We start from the raw sequence: 12,418 nt of genomic DNA, 5'->3' as shown, positions 1-12,418 counted from the left end.
TACGTGGTCACATACTGGTGTACTGGTGCAATGTGAACTGTTTTGCCCCTTTTTTTGTTTTTGGTTCTAACATTCCTGCCTCGATTAAGTCTGTGATGAAATTTGGAGCAATGCGATTCTAACAGAATTTGAACAAAGGAATAGTAAATAGATTATTGATAATCTGGTGTTGCATGGTTGTGTTGTTATCGACTCCTTCCATCAGTTTGCTGATTGTTGGGGTGGTAATTAGTTAAATTAGATTTCCCCGCATATTGTAGACAGCACAAACCTGGGCTATTTTCCATAAATATCAGTTAAAAACGGTGTTGTAACTCAATTGAATTAGCTTGACTAGGAAGGCAACTGCTTTATTGTAGATTTCACTAGAACAATTACTATTAAGTGAATTGTAGAAAATTCTAGCTACAGAAATAAGGTACTTTTTGTTACACTATATAACAGATTGTAAGCAATGCACAGTTAATAATATAAAAGACATATTTATTGGCTAATGAACTCTGCCTCTATTCAACATTATACAATGAAGTTTACTAAAAATATTGGATCAATGATAAATTGCAACAATGTGCTAGAGGATAAGCTTAAAAATTATAATGTTATATAAACATTACAATAAATTAATTTAAACTGTTATTGAAACTGTACTAAAAAGTTTAATTCTTATCCTATGTTGAACACAGGAAAACGTTACTAATATCAAATTGTAAGAACTGAAATGTACTACTTTTAATTGTAACCTTGTGAAAATACGTTCCCTCTCATTAATTTCTTTATTTTGTTTTAGAACAGTCTCAGTGATTGGAGACTGTAATTCCGTGGAAGAGAATGAAACTCAGCTGGAGAGCTGAAGTTGGACTGAAGAAATTGCTTAGAAACTTTCCTTACGACTTATTAATTGATAATCAACTTTTTCTGGACAGACCTCAATTCGTGAAGACCAAATTTTTTAAAAAATGTCTTGAATAGTAATTATACTGCTTTATAGGTACCAACATGGAAAACATACTTTTGCCTGTATCAATCTTGATAACATCCTAAAATTTATGATTTCTGGTGCATTTCAGTAGAGATTTAATATTTGCTTTCCCTGAGAATGCTTATCTAAACACAGTAACATTCAGCAATGACTAATTCAATATTTTAAAGTGCAAATATTATGTATTGTATTAAATGTACTGAATAGTTCTGCTTGAAGTATGTTGATGTATTTTTTTCACACTTATTTAACATACAATCTTATTTATTGATGATTTAACCTTCTAGATAAGGACTATTTGTGATTGATGGAGCTGTTGTGATGTTGTGATTAATGATCATCAAGTAAATATATTTGAAGAGTATTACTGATTTTGTGATAATATCTAGGATGGTGCAATGAACAATGGCATCAATTTGTTTACAATATATAATTTTTTTTCAATTATTCCTTTTTCAAAAATAGCAAAATAATATCCAGAATATTTTTTCAGCTTACAAGAGTGAAAAGCTATCATAGTTATGCACATTTGTACTGTTTAAATAGTATCTTCAAAACGTAATATCAGAAGACAAAACTTCAATCATTCTTAATAAATTTTAGCATTGATATACATTTTAAAGATATATCATCTCATTTTTTTCTGCTAACTTCATAATTTCTATGACTTAAAAACCAAAAACCTACTGTGCATGTATTAAGCTGTCATTTAATACCAATGTAGGTGAAGCACCAGAGTTCTATTTTTTTTTCTTTTTTTGTTTTTTTTAGATCTCTTGTTTATTTTATTTTTTTTTTAACCCCCACACTACCACCTAAGTGCGGTAGTGCTTATATTTTTTTTTCCCCGCACCCATGGTGTGTGTGTGCAGGTGTGAGACACAGTGAAAGGCACAAAGTGTACGAATCTTTATTCAAATTCCACCACCAGGAAGATAGGAAAACACCCGGGTGGCCAGTGACAAACACTGCCCTTCACATCAAAGGGCAGTGCTGTGTGATCAAAACAGTGAGGGGGAGGGGAGGGAACCTCCTGGTTATATATATATTTTTTTTCTTCTTTTACAAAGTGCACGAATCTTTATTCAATTTCCACCACCAGGAAGATAGGAAAACACCCGGGTGGCCTGCACCAGAGTTCTATGTAGCAGAACAGAAAAACTGAGCAAATTGTACCTAATTATGGCAAACTAGCCCCATTACAATTCAATGTATAAATTCAGCCCTGTCAAAGAGTCAATGAGTTATCCAGCACAGAAACAGGCTCTTCAGTCCAACCATAATTCCAAACTAAACTTGTTTCACCTGTCTCCGCTTAGCCCATATCCCTCCAAACATTTGTTATCCATGTAGTTATCGAAATGTCTTTTAAACATTGTAACTGTGCCCACATCTACCATCTCCTCTGGAAGTTCATTCCACACACGAACCACTCTGCATAAAAAAGTTGCCCATCATGTCTTTTTAAAATCTTTCTCCTCTCATCTTAAAAATTATGCCTCCTAGTCTTGGACACCCCCATCCTAGGGAAAGATGCTTGCCATTCACCATATCTTCCTGGTGGATGATGATTTTATAAACCTCATGATTTTATAAACCTCTATTAGGTTATCCCTTAATCGGTTACAGTCCAGTGAGAAAAGTCCCAGTTTATCCAGCCTCGCCTTAAAACTCAAACCCTCCATTTCCGGCAGCACCTGTCAACTGCATGTCAATTAAAATGTGTTTTTGATATTTGAAACATTAAAGAATTAACTGAATTCCTATGGGCAGACAGCATTAGACAATAGGGAGAAGTTCCCAGCCTCTTAGCAGAGAGGATTGAACAATAGGTATAGAAGTTAGCAATATTGTAATGTGGTTGAATAAAATGTATTGTAAAAGCCGAAGGATAGGTGATAAGGGGGTTTGATAAACACCACCACCTGTAACTGGTCATCAACAGATCATGTAGTCACATGATTAACTTGATCGGGTGTGTATGTAATCAGTCAATAACACAATCAATTTGCAATTAGTTTGTAAATGATAAGGTGGGCTGAAAACCAATGTCTCTCTTTTATTCAGGAAAGCAGCTTCTGGACCCTAGAGGCTTTCTTTTCACCACTGTCACATCAATAAACTCTTTGATATTGGAAGTGGCTCAGGGTATGGAATGATTTGTTTATTCTTTCTGCTCCAACAACTTCTATAAAGTTGATTCCAGAACTGCACAGTGTTCTAACTGTGACCTAACCAACATCACCACCCTGCTTGAAAACTCTGCTTCAGCTAAAAAAAAAAGCAAGTATTCAATATGCCATCTTCACTGCTTTATCTACCTCTCCTGCTACCTTAAGGGACTGGTGGACATGCACACCAGGGTCGCTCTGATTCGTCCTATCATGTATTACTTTCCCTTGTTTGTCCTGTGCAAGTGCATCACCTCAGATTTATCTGCATTGCTTTCCATATGCCACTGATCAGTCCATCTATATCTCTGTAATCTAAGCTAAGCTATCCTCCTTGTTATGTATGTCTGCACCAATTTTCCAATTATCTGAACCTTACTGATCAACCCTCGATATTCAAATCTAAATAGTTTTCATACTCTACCAACAGCAAGGGTTCAAAAACTAATTCCTGTGGAACCTGATTGGGCACAAGCTTCTAGTCACAAAACACCCTTGACCCTCACCTGCTTCCTGATACTCAGTCAATTCTGCAACAATTTGCCAAATTTCCTTGGATCTCATGGGACCTTACCTTTGCTATCAGTTTTCTTTGCACAACCTCATCAAAAGCCTTACCAAAGTCCAAGGAGACTGTTGAATGCATTGCTCTCATATATATATACACCTGGTCACCACTTGATTTTTTTTTCAATCAGGTTGTTCAGACATGGTCTCCCTTTAACAAACCCTGCTGACTATTCTTGATTAATCCTTGCCTCTCCAAGTGCTGATTAATTCTGGTCTTTAGACTTGCTTCTAATTGTTTCTCCATCATGAAGTTTAAACTGACTGACCTGTAATTTCCTGGTTTATCTCTAGCTGCCTTCTTGAATAATGGTATTGTACTGACTATCCTCCAGTGCTCTGGAACCTCTTTTGTGGGCTTGGAGGAATTGAAAATTATTGCCAGCACCAAGTTAAGTGCAAAATGACTCAGTACTCAAAAGTGAAGTTACGAGGCATAAGATGCCTCCTCTATGTCCTTGTGTGCAAAGCAATCTGATCAAAGCAATTTAGTCATTGGTATCCCTGAGCTCCAAAATGCAGTCCTAAAAGGGCAAAATGGTTGGATTAAGAGGCACCATGTGGCGAGACTGGTCATTTGTAAATGCCAACTTCATTGGACAATAGGTACAAAGACTATGGAGCATAGTGTTGTGGTGAAAATAGTTGAATGAAGGCAGTGAGCTGCTGTCTCTCGGTAACCATTCTGACTCTCAAGTCGAGAATTAGCACCATCTTGTTCCTTGGGGATACATAGAAACTGGCAGCATGAGTAAGCCATTTGGCCTTTTGAGTCTGCTCTGTCACTTAATATGATCATACCTAATCCTCTACTTCAATGCTATATTCTCACTAGCTCCTCATGGCCCTTGCTGTCTGTAAAATCTAAAGATGTATCTCTTTTTTTGAGATAATTGTGACTTGGCCTCCACAACCTTATGTAGTAGAGAATTTTTCAAATTCACCATTTGAATGAAGAAACTTTTCCTCATCTCAATCCTAAATTGACTACCCCATATCCTAAGACTGCGGCATCTGATTCTAGACTCCCCCAGTCAAGGAAAACTCCTCCCTGCATCTCGTCTGTCCAGCTCTGTTTGAATTTTATATGTTTCATTCAGATCCCCACTCATCCTCCTGAACTTAATGAATACAGTCCCGGTTGAACCAGTTTCTCCTTGTAAGACAGACCTACCACTCCTGGTATTAGGCTAGTGTACCTCCACTGCACTCTCTTAAGTAGGGAGACTGAATTCCCACATAATACTCCTGATGTGGTCTCACCAAGACCCAGTATAGCTGGAATAAGACATCCCTACTTATGAATTCTTATCCTCTTGCAATGAAGGCCAATGTACCATTTGCATTCTGAATTACTTGCTGCAGCTGCCGGTCTGCTTTCATTGACTGAAGTATAAAGATACTCAAATTCCTTTGTTCATCCATGTTTCCCAATATATCACCACTTAATTAACACTCTTATATTCCATATTTCACACTAAAGTATATAACTTCACATTTCAACATGCTGTGCTACATCTGCAATGGGTGTGCCCACTCATTCAACTAACTTACCTTGAAGCCTCCTTCCATCTTCCTCTACAAGTTGCAGTCCCACTAAGTTTGGTGTCATCAGCGAGTTTAGAAATATTGCATTTGGTTCCCTCATCTAGATCAATTAAATATATCCTGAATAGCTGGGGCCCAAGTTTTGATCCTTGTGCTACCCCATTCATCACTACCTATCATTTGGGAAAAAAAATTATTCCCACTCACTGTTTCCTATTTGTCTTGATTGATGCTAATATATTACCTCTTACCCCATGTGTTTTAAGTTTGCCCAAAAATTTCTTATGAGATACCTCATCAAAAACCTTCTGAAATCCAAATACATCACATTCACTATCTCCCTTATCTATTCTACTAGTTGCATCCTGCAATAAAATACTCTGGTAAATTCTCTCTTTTATAAATCTGTGTTAGCTTTGTCCAATCCTGTTAACGTTTCCCAAATATACAGTTTGTATTTATTTTATAAATAGAGTCTAACATTTCCCAAGTGCTGGTATTAGGTTAACTGATCTGTAATTCCCTGACTTTTTCTCTCCTTCCTTTTTTAAATAATGAGGTTGCATTTGACACCCTCCAATCTGTAGGAAATGCTCCAGAGTCTACAGAATTTTGGAAGATGGCCATCAATGCATCCAATTTTTCCAGGGCCATTGCTCTGCAATGCAGATTATTAAGATGTGGTAATTTGAAAGCCTTGAACCTCACTAATGTTTCCAGGCACCATTTTCTTATTAATGCTGTTTTTCTGCAATTTCACCATCTCACCAAACTCCTGGTTTCCTAACATTTTTGGGAGTTTATTTGTGCTTTCTTTTGTGAAGTCAGAACCAAAGAATTTGTTTAATTCTATTGCAATTTATTTGCTCCCCATTATCATTTTCCCTGCTTCCGATTGTAAGGGACCTACATCTTTTTTCTTCACAAATTTATAGAATCTTTTATATTGTTTCAACATAATTTGCAAATTTGCTCTCACACCATATTATCTTCTCCCTTTTGTCTTTTTGTCCTCTTTTGCTGCATTCTAAAATGTTTCAACTCCTCAGGCTTGCTGCTTTTTCTGGCAATTTATATACCTACTCTTTGGATCTGATTCAATCACTAATTTCTTTTGTATGCAATGATTGAGTCCCCTTTGCTCTTTTATTCTGGGGCCAGAGGAGGTAGAATAGAAATGAGGCATGTTGGGTTAAGAATGAGATGAAAATGTTTGAAAAAAAGATAAATAAAGAACAATATTCTGAACTAATTGTTTAAAACTTGGAGGAAAATCAAGACAAGAATGTTGATAACGAGATTCCATTTCCTTCATTCTCACCATATTTTCTCCCAATTGGCCATACTACACGAGGGACCTGAAAATTCCATGCATTTAATCTGTTACATAGCTAAAATGAAAATGCTACATTAAAAACTTCTGACTCCAGTCTGGCAATATTGATTCACTGTGTTGTCATCTACTTTTCTGTTAGTTTCTTCAATTCATTTTTCCTAGCTATAACGCATAGTTGGTGATCAGTGGCAGTGTAAGGCAAAATATTGTGATAGGAGGGCTTCCTGAAGAAGGGCTTATGCCCGAAACGTAGATTTTCCTGTTCCTTGGATGCTGCCTGACCTGCTGCGCTTTTCCAGCAACACATTTTCAGCTCAAAATATTGTGATAAGCAGGTATTAATTAATGGAAGCAGTGATGATCTATTTGATTAGTTATGTTTATCTCTAGTGATGTCCAGATTACTTGATGAATGTTTTTATATGTAAACAGACTGCTCATAATTAAGCAGTTGATGAGTATTTCATCTTTTCACTTCATACCTTTTTTTAGATTAGATTAGATTACTTACAGTGTGGAAACAGGCCCTTCGGCCTAATAAGTCCATACCGACCCGCTGAAGCGCAACCCACCCAGACCCATTCCCCTGCATTTACCCCTTCATCTAACACTACAGGCAATTTAGCATGGCCAATTCACCTAGCCTGCACATTTTTTGGACTGTGGGAGGAAACTGGAGCACCCGGAGGAAACCCATGCAGACACTGGGAGAATGTGCAAACTCCACACAGTCAGTCGCCTGAGGTGGGAATTAAACCGGGTCTCTGGCGCTGTGAGTACCTGTCCTATGAATTCCTACAACTTCAAAAATTGACAACTGAGGATCAAACTTTTGTTTCAAGTTCAAATGTGTGGAGAATGCAGCAGACTGCAGTGAATCTTGGCTTTCATAATTGGCCTATATGTTTTTTTATTTTCTATGTCTCCTTGCCTAGAATGTATTTAAAAGTTGTGATAGCTAACAAACAATTCACTTGCCATTGGTCTCTTTGGAATCACCTTTCCCATTCACTTCTGGTTCAAGTCCAGCAAGAAAAGTCTGCGTACATATATTTATGATTACTGGATTTATGGAGGACAAACATAACAGATTGATTGAGTCAAACTAATTGGTTTATTTATTAGAGTTGTCAGCAATTTCTATGTAAGATGTAACAAATACATCTCTAGGATAATTCTATTTTCTTGGCACTAAACGTCTGTCAATTTAGATGGCATTAAATAATTTTGTACTATCTTTCCTTGGTACTACTAACAGATCCACTGTTAATACTATTCAATTTAGGCAAGTGAAGTAACTGAAATAGTTACAGGATTGAAATGGAAAATTTCATATTTTACCTTTCCCCTGTATTGGGTGTGATCTTACATCTTGACTTAATGAGATAACATTTTAGCCTCCCTGCAATTTTGATGGAGTCAGATTGGTTTTGTTGGTGATGTTGAGGAGGACTCATGAACATTGGGAATCCCTAGCATAGAGTTGTGAACCAAGAATACAATTATGCATTTACCATTCTCTTTGAAAGTACATCACCCTTCTCATAGAGCTATCAATCAAACGTGAACAATGAAATTTCTAATGGTGAAAGCCTTAGTCAATTTCATATCTCTTTATTTTCTTGTTGAATTCCTTACCCGAATGTACATCCTTGGTAAATGTTCAGTAAACCACAGCAAAAATAGACATTTTCTGGATAAAGCAAGGAAACTTACCCAAAATCTCCCTCAGACACTAATCAGAACCTGATGATAGCTATCTAACCAACTAAACTGACTGCTTCTTTCCTTTGCACCTTTTAATCTTGTCCAAATAAACACGCAGTCATTTATAAAACTCTCACTTACTTCTTTTAGTAACAGCATTTAAATCTTTGGGTTGCATGGTGACTCAGTGATTAGCATTGCTGCCTCACTGTGCCAGAAACCTGCGTTCAATTCCAGCTTTGGGTGACCGTGTGGAGTTTGCATGTTATCCCTGTGTCTGTGTGGATTTCCTCTGGGTGCTCCAGTAAACTCCCACAGTCCAAAGATATGCAGGCTAGGTGGATTAACTGTGATAAATATAGGGTTATGGGGATAGGGGCTGGATTTGGGTGGGATGATCTTTGAATGGTTAGTGCAATGGCCTCTTTCTGTACTTCAGGGCTTCTATGGTTTGTAATAGAATCAGGTTATTACAAAGTAATAAACAGGTAAAAAAACACAATGCTAGCAGTCTCCTTTGCAAATGACTTTGCTTTTTATCTGACAGATTTACCATCTGCTTGCTCCTGTAGGGACCGTGAGCCTGTCCCATCACTAGCTCACGTTGGCCTTCCCAAAATGGTGAGCAGCCTTCTCCAGAATAAAGAGAATATTGTGAAGTTTGGAAATTTCTCAACACCACTCTTCTGGTTGAAAATTGAGGCCTTGTTCTCTGCTTCTGAATCGACCCATCTTTAGTTCCAGACAACCTTGCATATGTCCTGCCTTGTGGGTTTTCACCTTGATTTCAAAATATCTGTTCACCAAAAAATGCATGAGAGAACAAAAATATAACTGACTCCAAAGGACAGACACTGGCTTGATGATTTATAACTTTTATTAGTTGCAAGTTGAAACAAGAGAAATAAACCACAAGAGTATAGGCTGAAAACAGAGTGAAACGATAAAAGGGGGAAAAGAAACATCATTCTGTTTAAAGTGAAACAGATAAACCAAACAATTGATGAAAACAATATTTCCCTACTGAGTTATTTTGTGATAAACATACATTAGTATGGTTTTGTGTAGCTTTTAATGAAAGTATACATGACTTACTTATTCTAATTGGTGTAATTTAGCATCTCCACTTTAATGCCTTCATACTTTCCAAACAATTCAATACGTTAATTAACAAAAATTCAATATCCTGAAAATGGAAATTTCATAGTCCATAACTTTCTGCATATTTGAGCAAAATATTTTTGAATGATTCAGTATCACTGTGGGTGAAATGCCATATTATATATGACTTTTTGCTATCTCTTTGAAAATAACTTATCCTTGTATTGCTTCAATAGCTGACTGCCAGTGAAATGAAAGTAACAAGGCTGGAAGAGATTGTGATCTGCTTATAAACAATACATTTCCACATTAAAGACACTGTTTCTGTTGTCTTATACACCAGTTAATTCAGGCTTTAAAGTGGCAGATCAATGTTACGTAGTCAACATTGGAAAGTGTATCATTTTCAAAGTATTGTAATGACTGCCAACATGGCATGTAAATATTATAATAAATATTGAAGCTACTAGATTCAAATCTATAAGTGGAAAAATGGATTGATATGTTGTGTTAATTAATCTTCTGCAATGTAGCTGTTGTACTTGTCTAAATGTTTGCAATATTCATTCATCTTCTCGGAGCTACTTTGTTCACTTAAATCCTAGGTTTATGGAATTGACAACTCCACCTGCAAGTACTTGTGCCTGACCAAACAGACTAAAGGGTTTACTTGTCAATGATTTCAAATTATGAATTATAGAATAAAATGAATGAATCTATTATATACTTGATTTTATTATTGGGAATATATTTTGCAGCAAACCTTAGAACCATGATAGCACAGATGACATTGCAATATTGCCACACAGTTTGGAAGCAGATTTCCACCATTGAGTGTGAGTATTAAACAATTACCTGTGTTGACAGGAAAACTGAACGGGAAACATCACACAACCAGAATGGAGCTGACCTGACTTTCCTTCGATTTGAATCCTTGTCCAAGCACAATTGAATACATTCCCTATGATCAGTGTGAACTCTCAATATAACTCTTTGAAAATTGTGGACTTTCCAACAGTGAGAGTTTGGACACTTGGGCCACTATAATAATTGAGTCCTATATTTCAGTAATAATCAGGTTGGTGTGACAGAATGAGTTTCACTGTAGCCAAGCCTGGTCTGAAAGCTGAGTTGGATTCCCAAGTCCAAAATCTTTGGTATTGCTGTGCACTAATAATTACCATCTCTGACAAATTGTAGTTGATAGACTTGATTTCATTTAAATGTTAATGCTAGGTCTAATTGTATGAACTCACTGAAAGGTTTTTAAATAATTTTCGTGAAAAAATATAGTTCATTCCACTGATTGTAATGTTAAAAATAGATATTGAGTTTTTTCTCTATTGATAGTTAAGAATGACATTTCTTACAATTCATTAATATCACATCTATCTTTCAACTTTGTACCCAGAGGAAAATAATGGGATCAATGCCGGTCTTGAAATTGCTAATTTTAAAAATGGTATATTTTTATAATTATTATTTTATGTTTAGAATAATGTCCACTCATAATGAGGTTTCACTTTTCTTATTGATTTCTAAATTTTGAGCAGCTAATGACATTAAAGAGTTTAATGATGTTGATAACCATTAAACAATAAAATTGCTGGTGTTATTATTCAGATGATAGAACCCATTAATCATTTTTTTTTCTTTTGATATATATGTCCCTGTCATGCTGAAAGTCTCAATAGTATTTCTATTGCAGGTTTGTATTGCTAGGAAACAATAATTACATTGACCGACCACTGCTTTACATGCTAAAAGATTCAGAACTTCACAAAAGTTTAGAAAAATATTTTTAAACAGTGTATTTGACTTTATGAATATACTAACATGCATATGTGAAAGGTAATGCTACTGTCAGTTTTAGCCTGGGTGCATAAAATCATACTGATATTCAGACAGGGTATTGTTAAAGAAAAATTACAGCTTGCGTTTTGCAATTGTAATATCAATTAAACTATCATCTCTGTGAAACTGATAACAATTCTGTTTTCCATACATGCATGCTTGAACACAGAAATCTAGAATTTGCTGTCAGGGATGCCCTATTCCTGCAGGGTTGGCTTCGTTTCACAAGTGCAGTCAACACAAAATTGATGATTTAATTTTAACTTCAACTTTTTGCACCCTGACCACACTTTAAATATTCATTAAAATGTTTCATCTTGTTGAATGAGATGCATCTATCTTCTTAACCATGTGTCAAGGCATAATCCCTGATGAACAACATCTCTGACCATTAAAATTTAAATTTTGAAGTCTGGATAGATTGACATTGCCTCCATTCCATAACATAAATTCCATAAAACTCCATTCTAAAATCAAAAAATTGTTTTATTTCATTTTTAAAAAGCTTTGTTTATTTGATCTTTCAGCTTCTATCTTAATTCCATTTTTTTTGTAAAATGACTAAAAGGAGAAAGATTACCAGGGCTATTACCTTTTTCTTGTCAATGTGAACTCTTCAATCTGATTGACTGATCAGCCTGTTCACTGACTTTATTATTTGTGAACATACAATTTCCCAATAGCTGTTTCCAGAATGATAGTTATGTTATAATAGAGGAAATGAATGTCTCAGAGCTCCCTAGAACTTCGCAAGCAACTTTGTTCTAGGTTAGAGTGAATGCTGTTGCATTATGCTGGTTGTAAACTCTGATTGAAGATACTTTAATTCAATAAAGGTAAGCAGTAGTTGCCAAAGATAATCTACTGTACATTGCTAGTAAAGTGTGAATTTATTTTTTGGTAATAACCACTACTTATTACATATTATTTAGTCTGGTTATAATTGTTCTTGATTAAAGTAGTTATAATTCCTGCAGCAGTTGAGGAAAAGCAAATAATGTAATGCATAATAAAACATAATATTCAATCTTTACTTCCATTTATCCTTCAGGTGCTGCAGAAAATGTGGCACGAGCAATATATTCTTGGGCACCATAGCATGACATTACAGAAGGTAATTTGGTCTGTTGAGTCCATGCTGTCCCTCTGCAAGAG

At 35.8% G+C, this 12,418-nt stretch overlaps 1 protein-coding gene across 3 annotated transcripts in view; it reads left to right on the top strand.

Moving 5' to 3' along the window:
• The window catches only part of opn5 (opsin 5), a 70,833-nt gene extending 59,841 nt beyond the window's left edge, over positions 1–10,992 (top strand). For 2 of the 3 annotated variants that reach the window (XM_043683123.2, XM_043683134.2), the window contains exon 8: positions 788–1,584. In XM_043683123.2, coding sequence (XP_043539058.1) covers positions 788–851 — 64 coding nt within the window. In that variant the 3' untranslated portion in view covers positions 852–1,584. Of the gene's footprint in view, positions 1–787; positions 1,585–3,046; positions 3,128–8,880 lie in introns of those variants that run through there. The other variant, XR_015751810.1, reaches the window with a different exon arrangement.
• The last annotated feature ends 1,426 nt before the right edge of the window (positions 10,993–12,418 follow it).

Source organism: Chiloscyllium plagiosum, unplaced genomic scaffold (genome assembly GCF_037043375.1).
Source record: "Chiloscyllium plagiosum isolate Xiang-an unplaced genomic scaffold, Cpla_swu_hap1 HiC_scaffold_3, whole genome shotgun sequence".
Taxonomy (NCBI): Eukaryota; Metazoa; Chordata; class Chondrichthyes; order Orectolobiformes; family Hemiscylliidae; genus Chiloscyllium; species Chiloscyllium plagiosum.
This window is presented reverse-complemented; position numbering and strand designations above follow the sequence as displayed.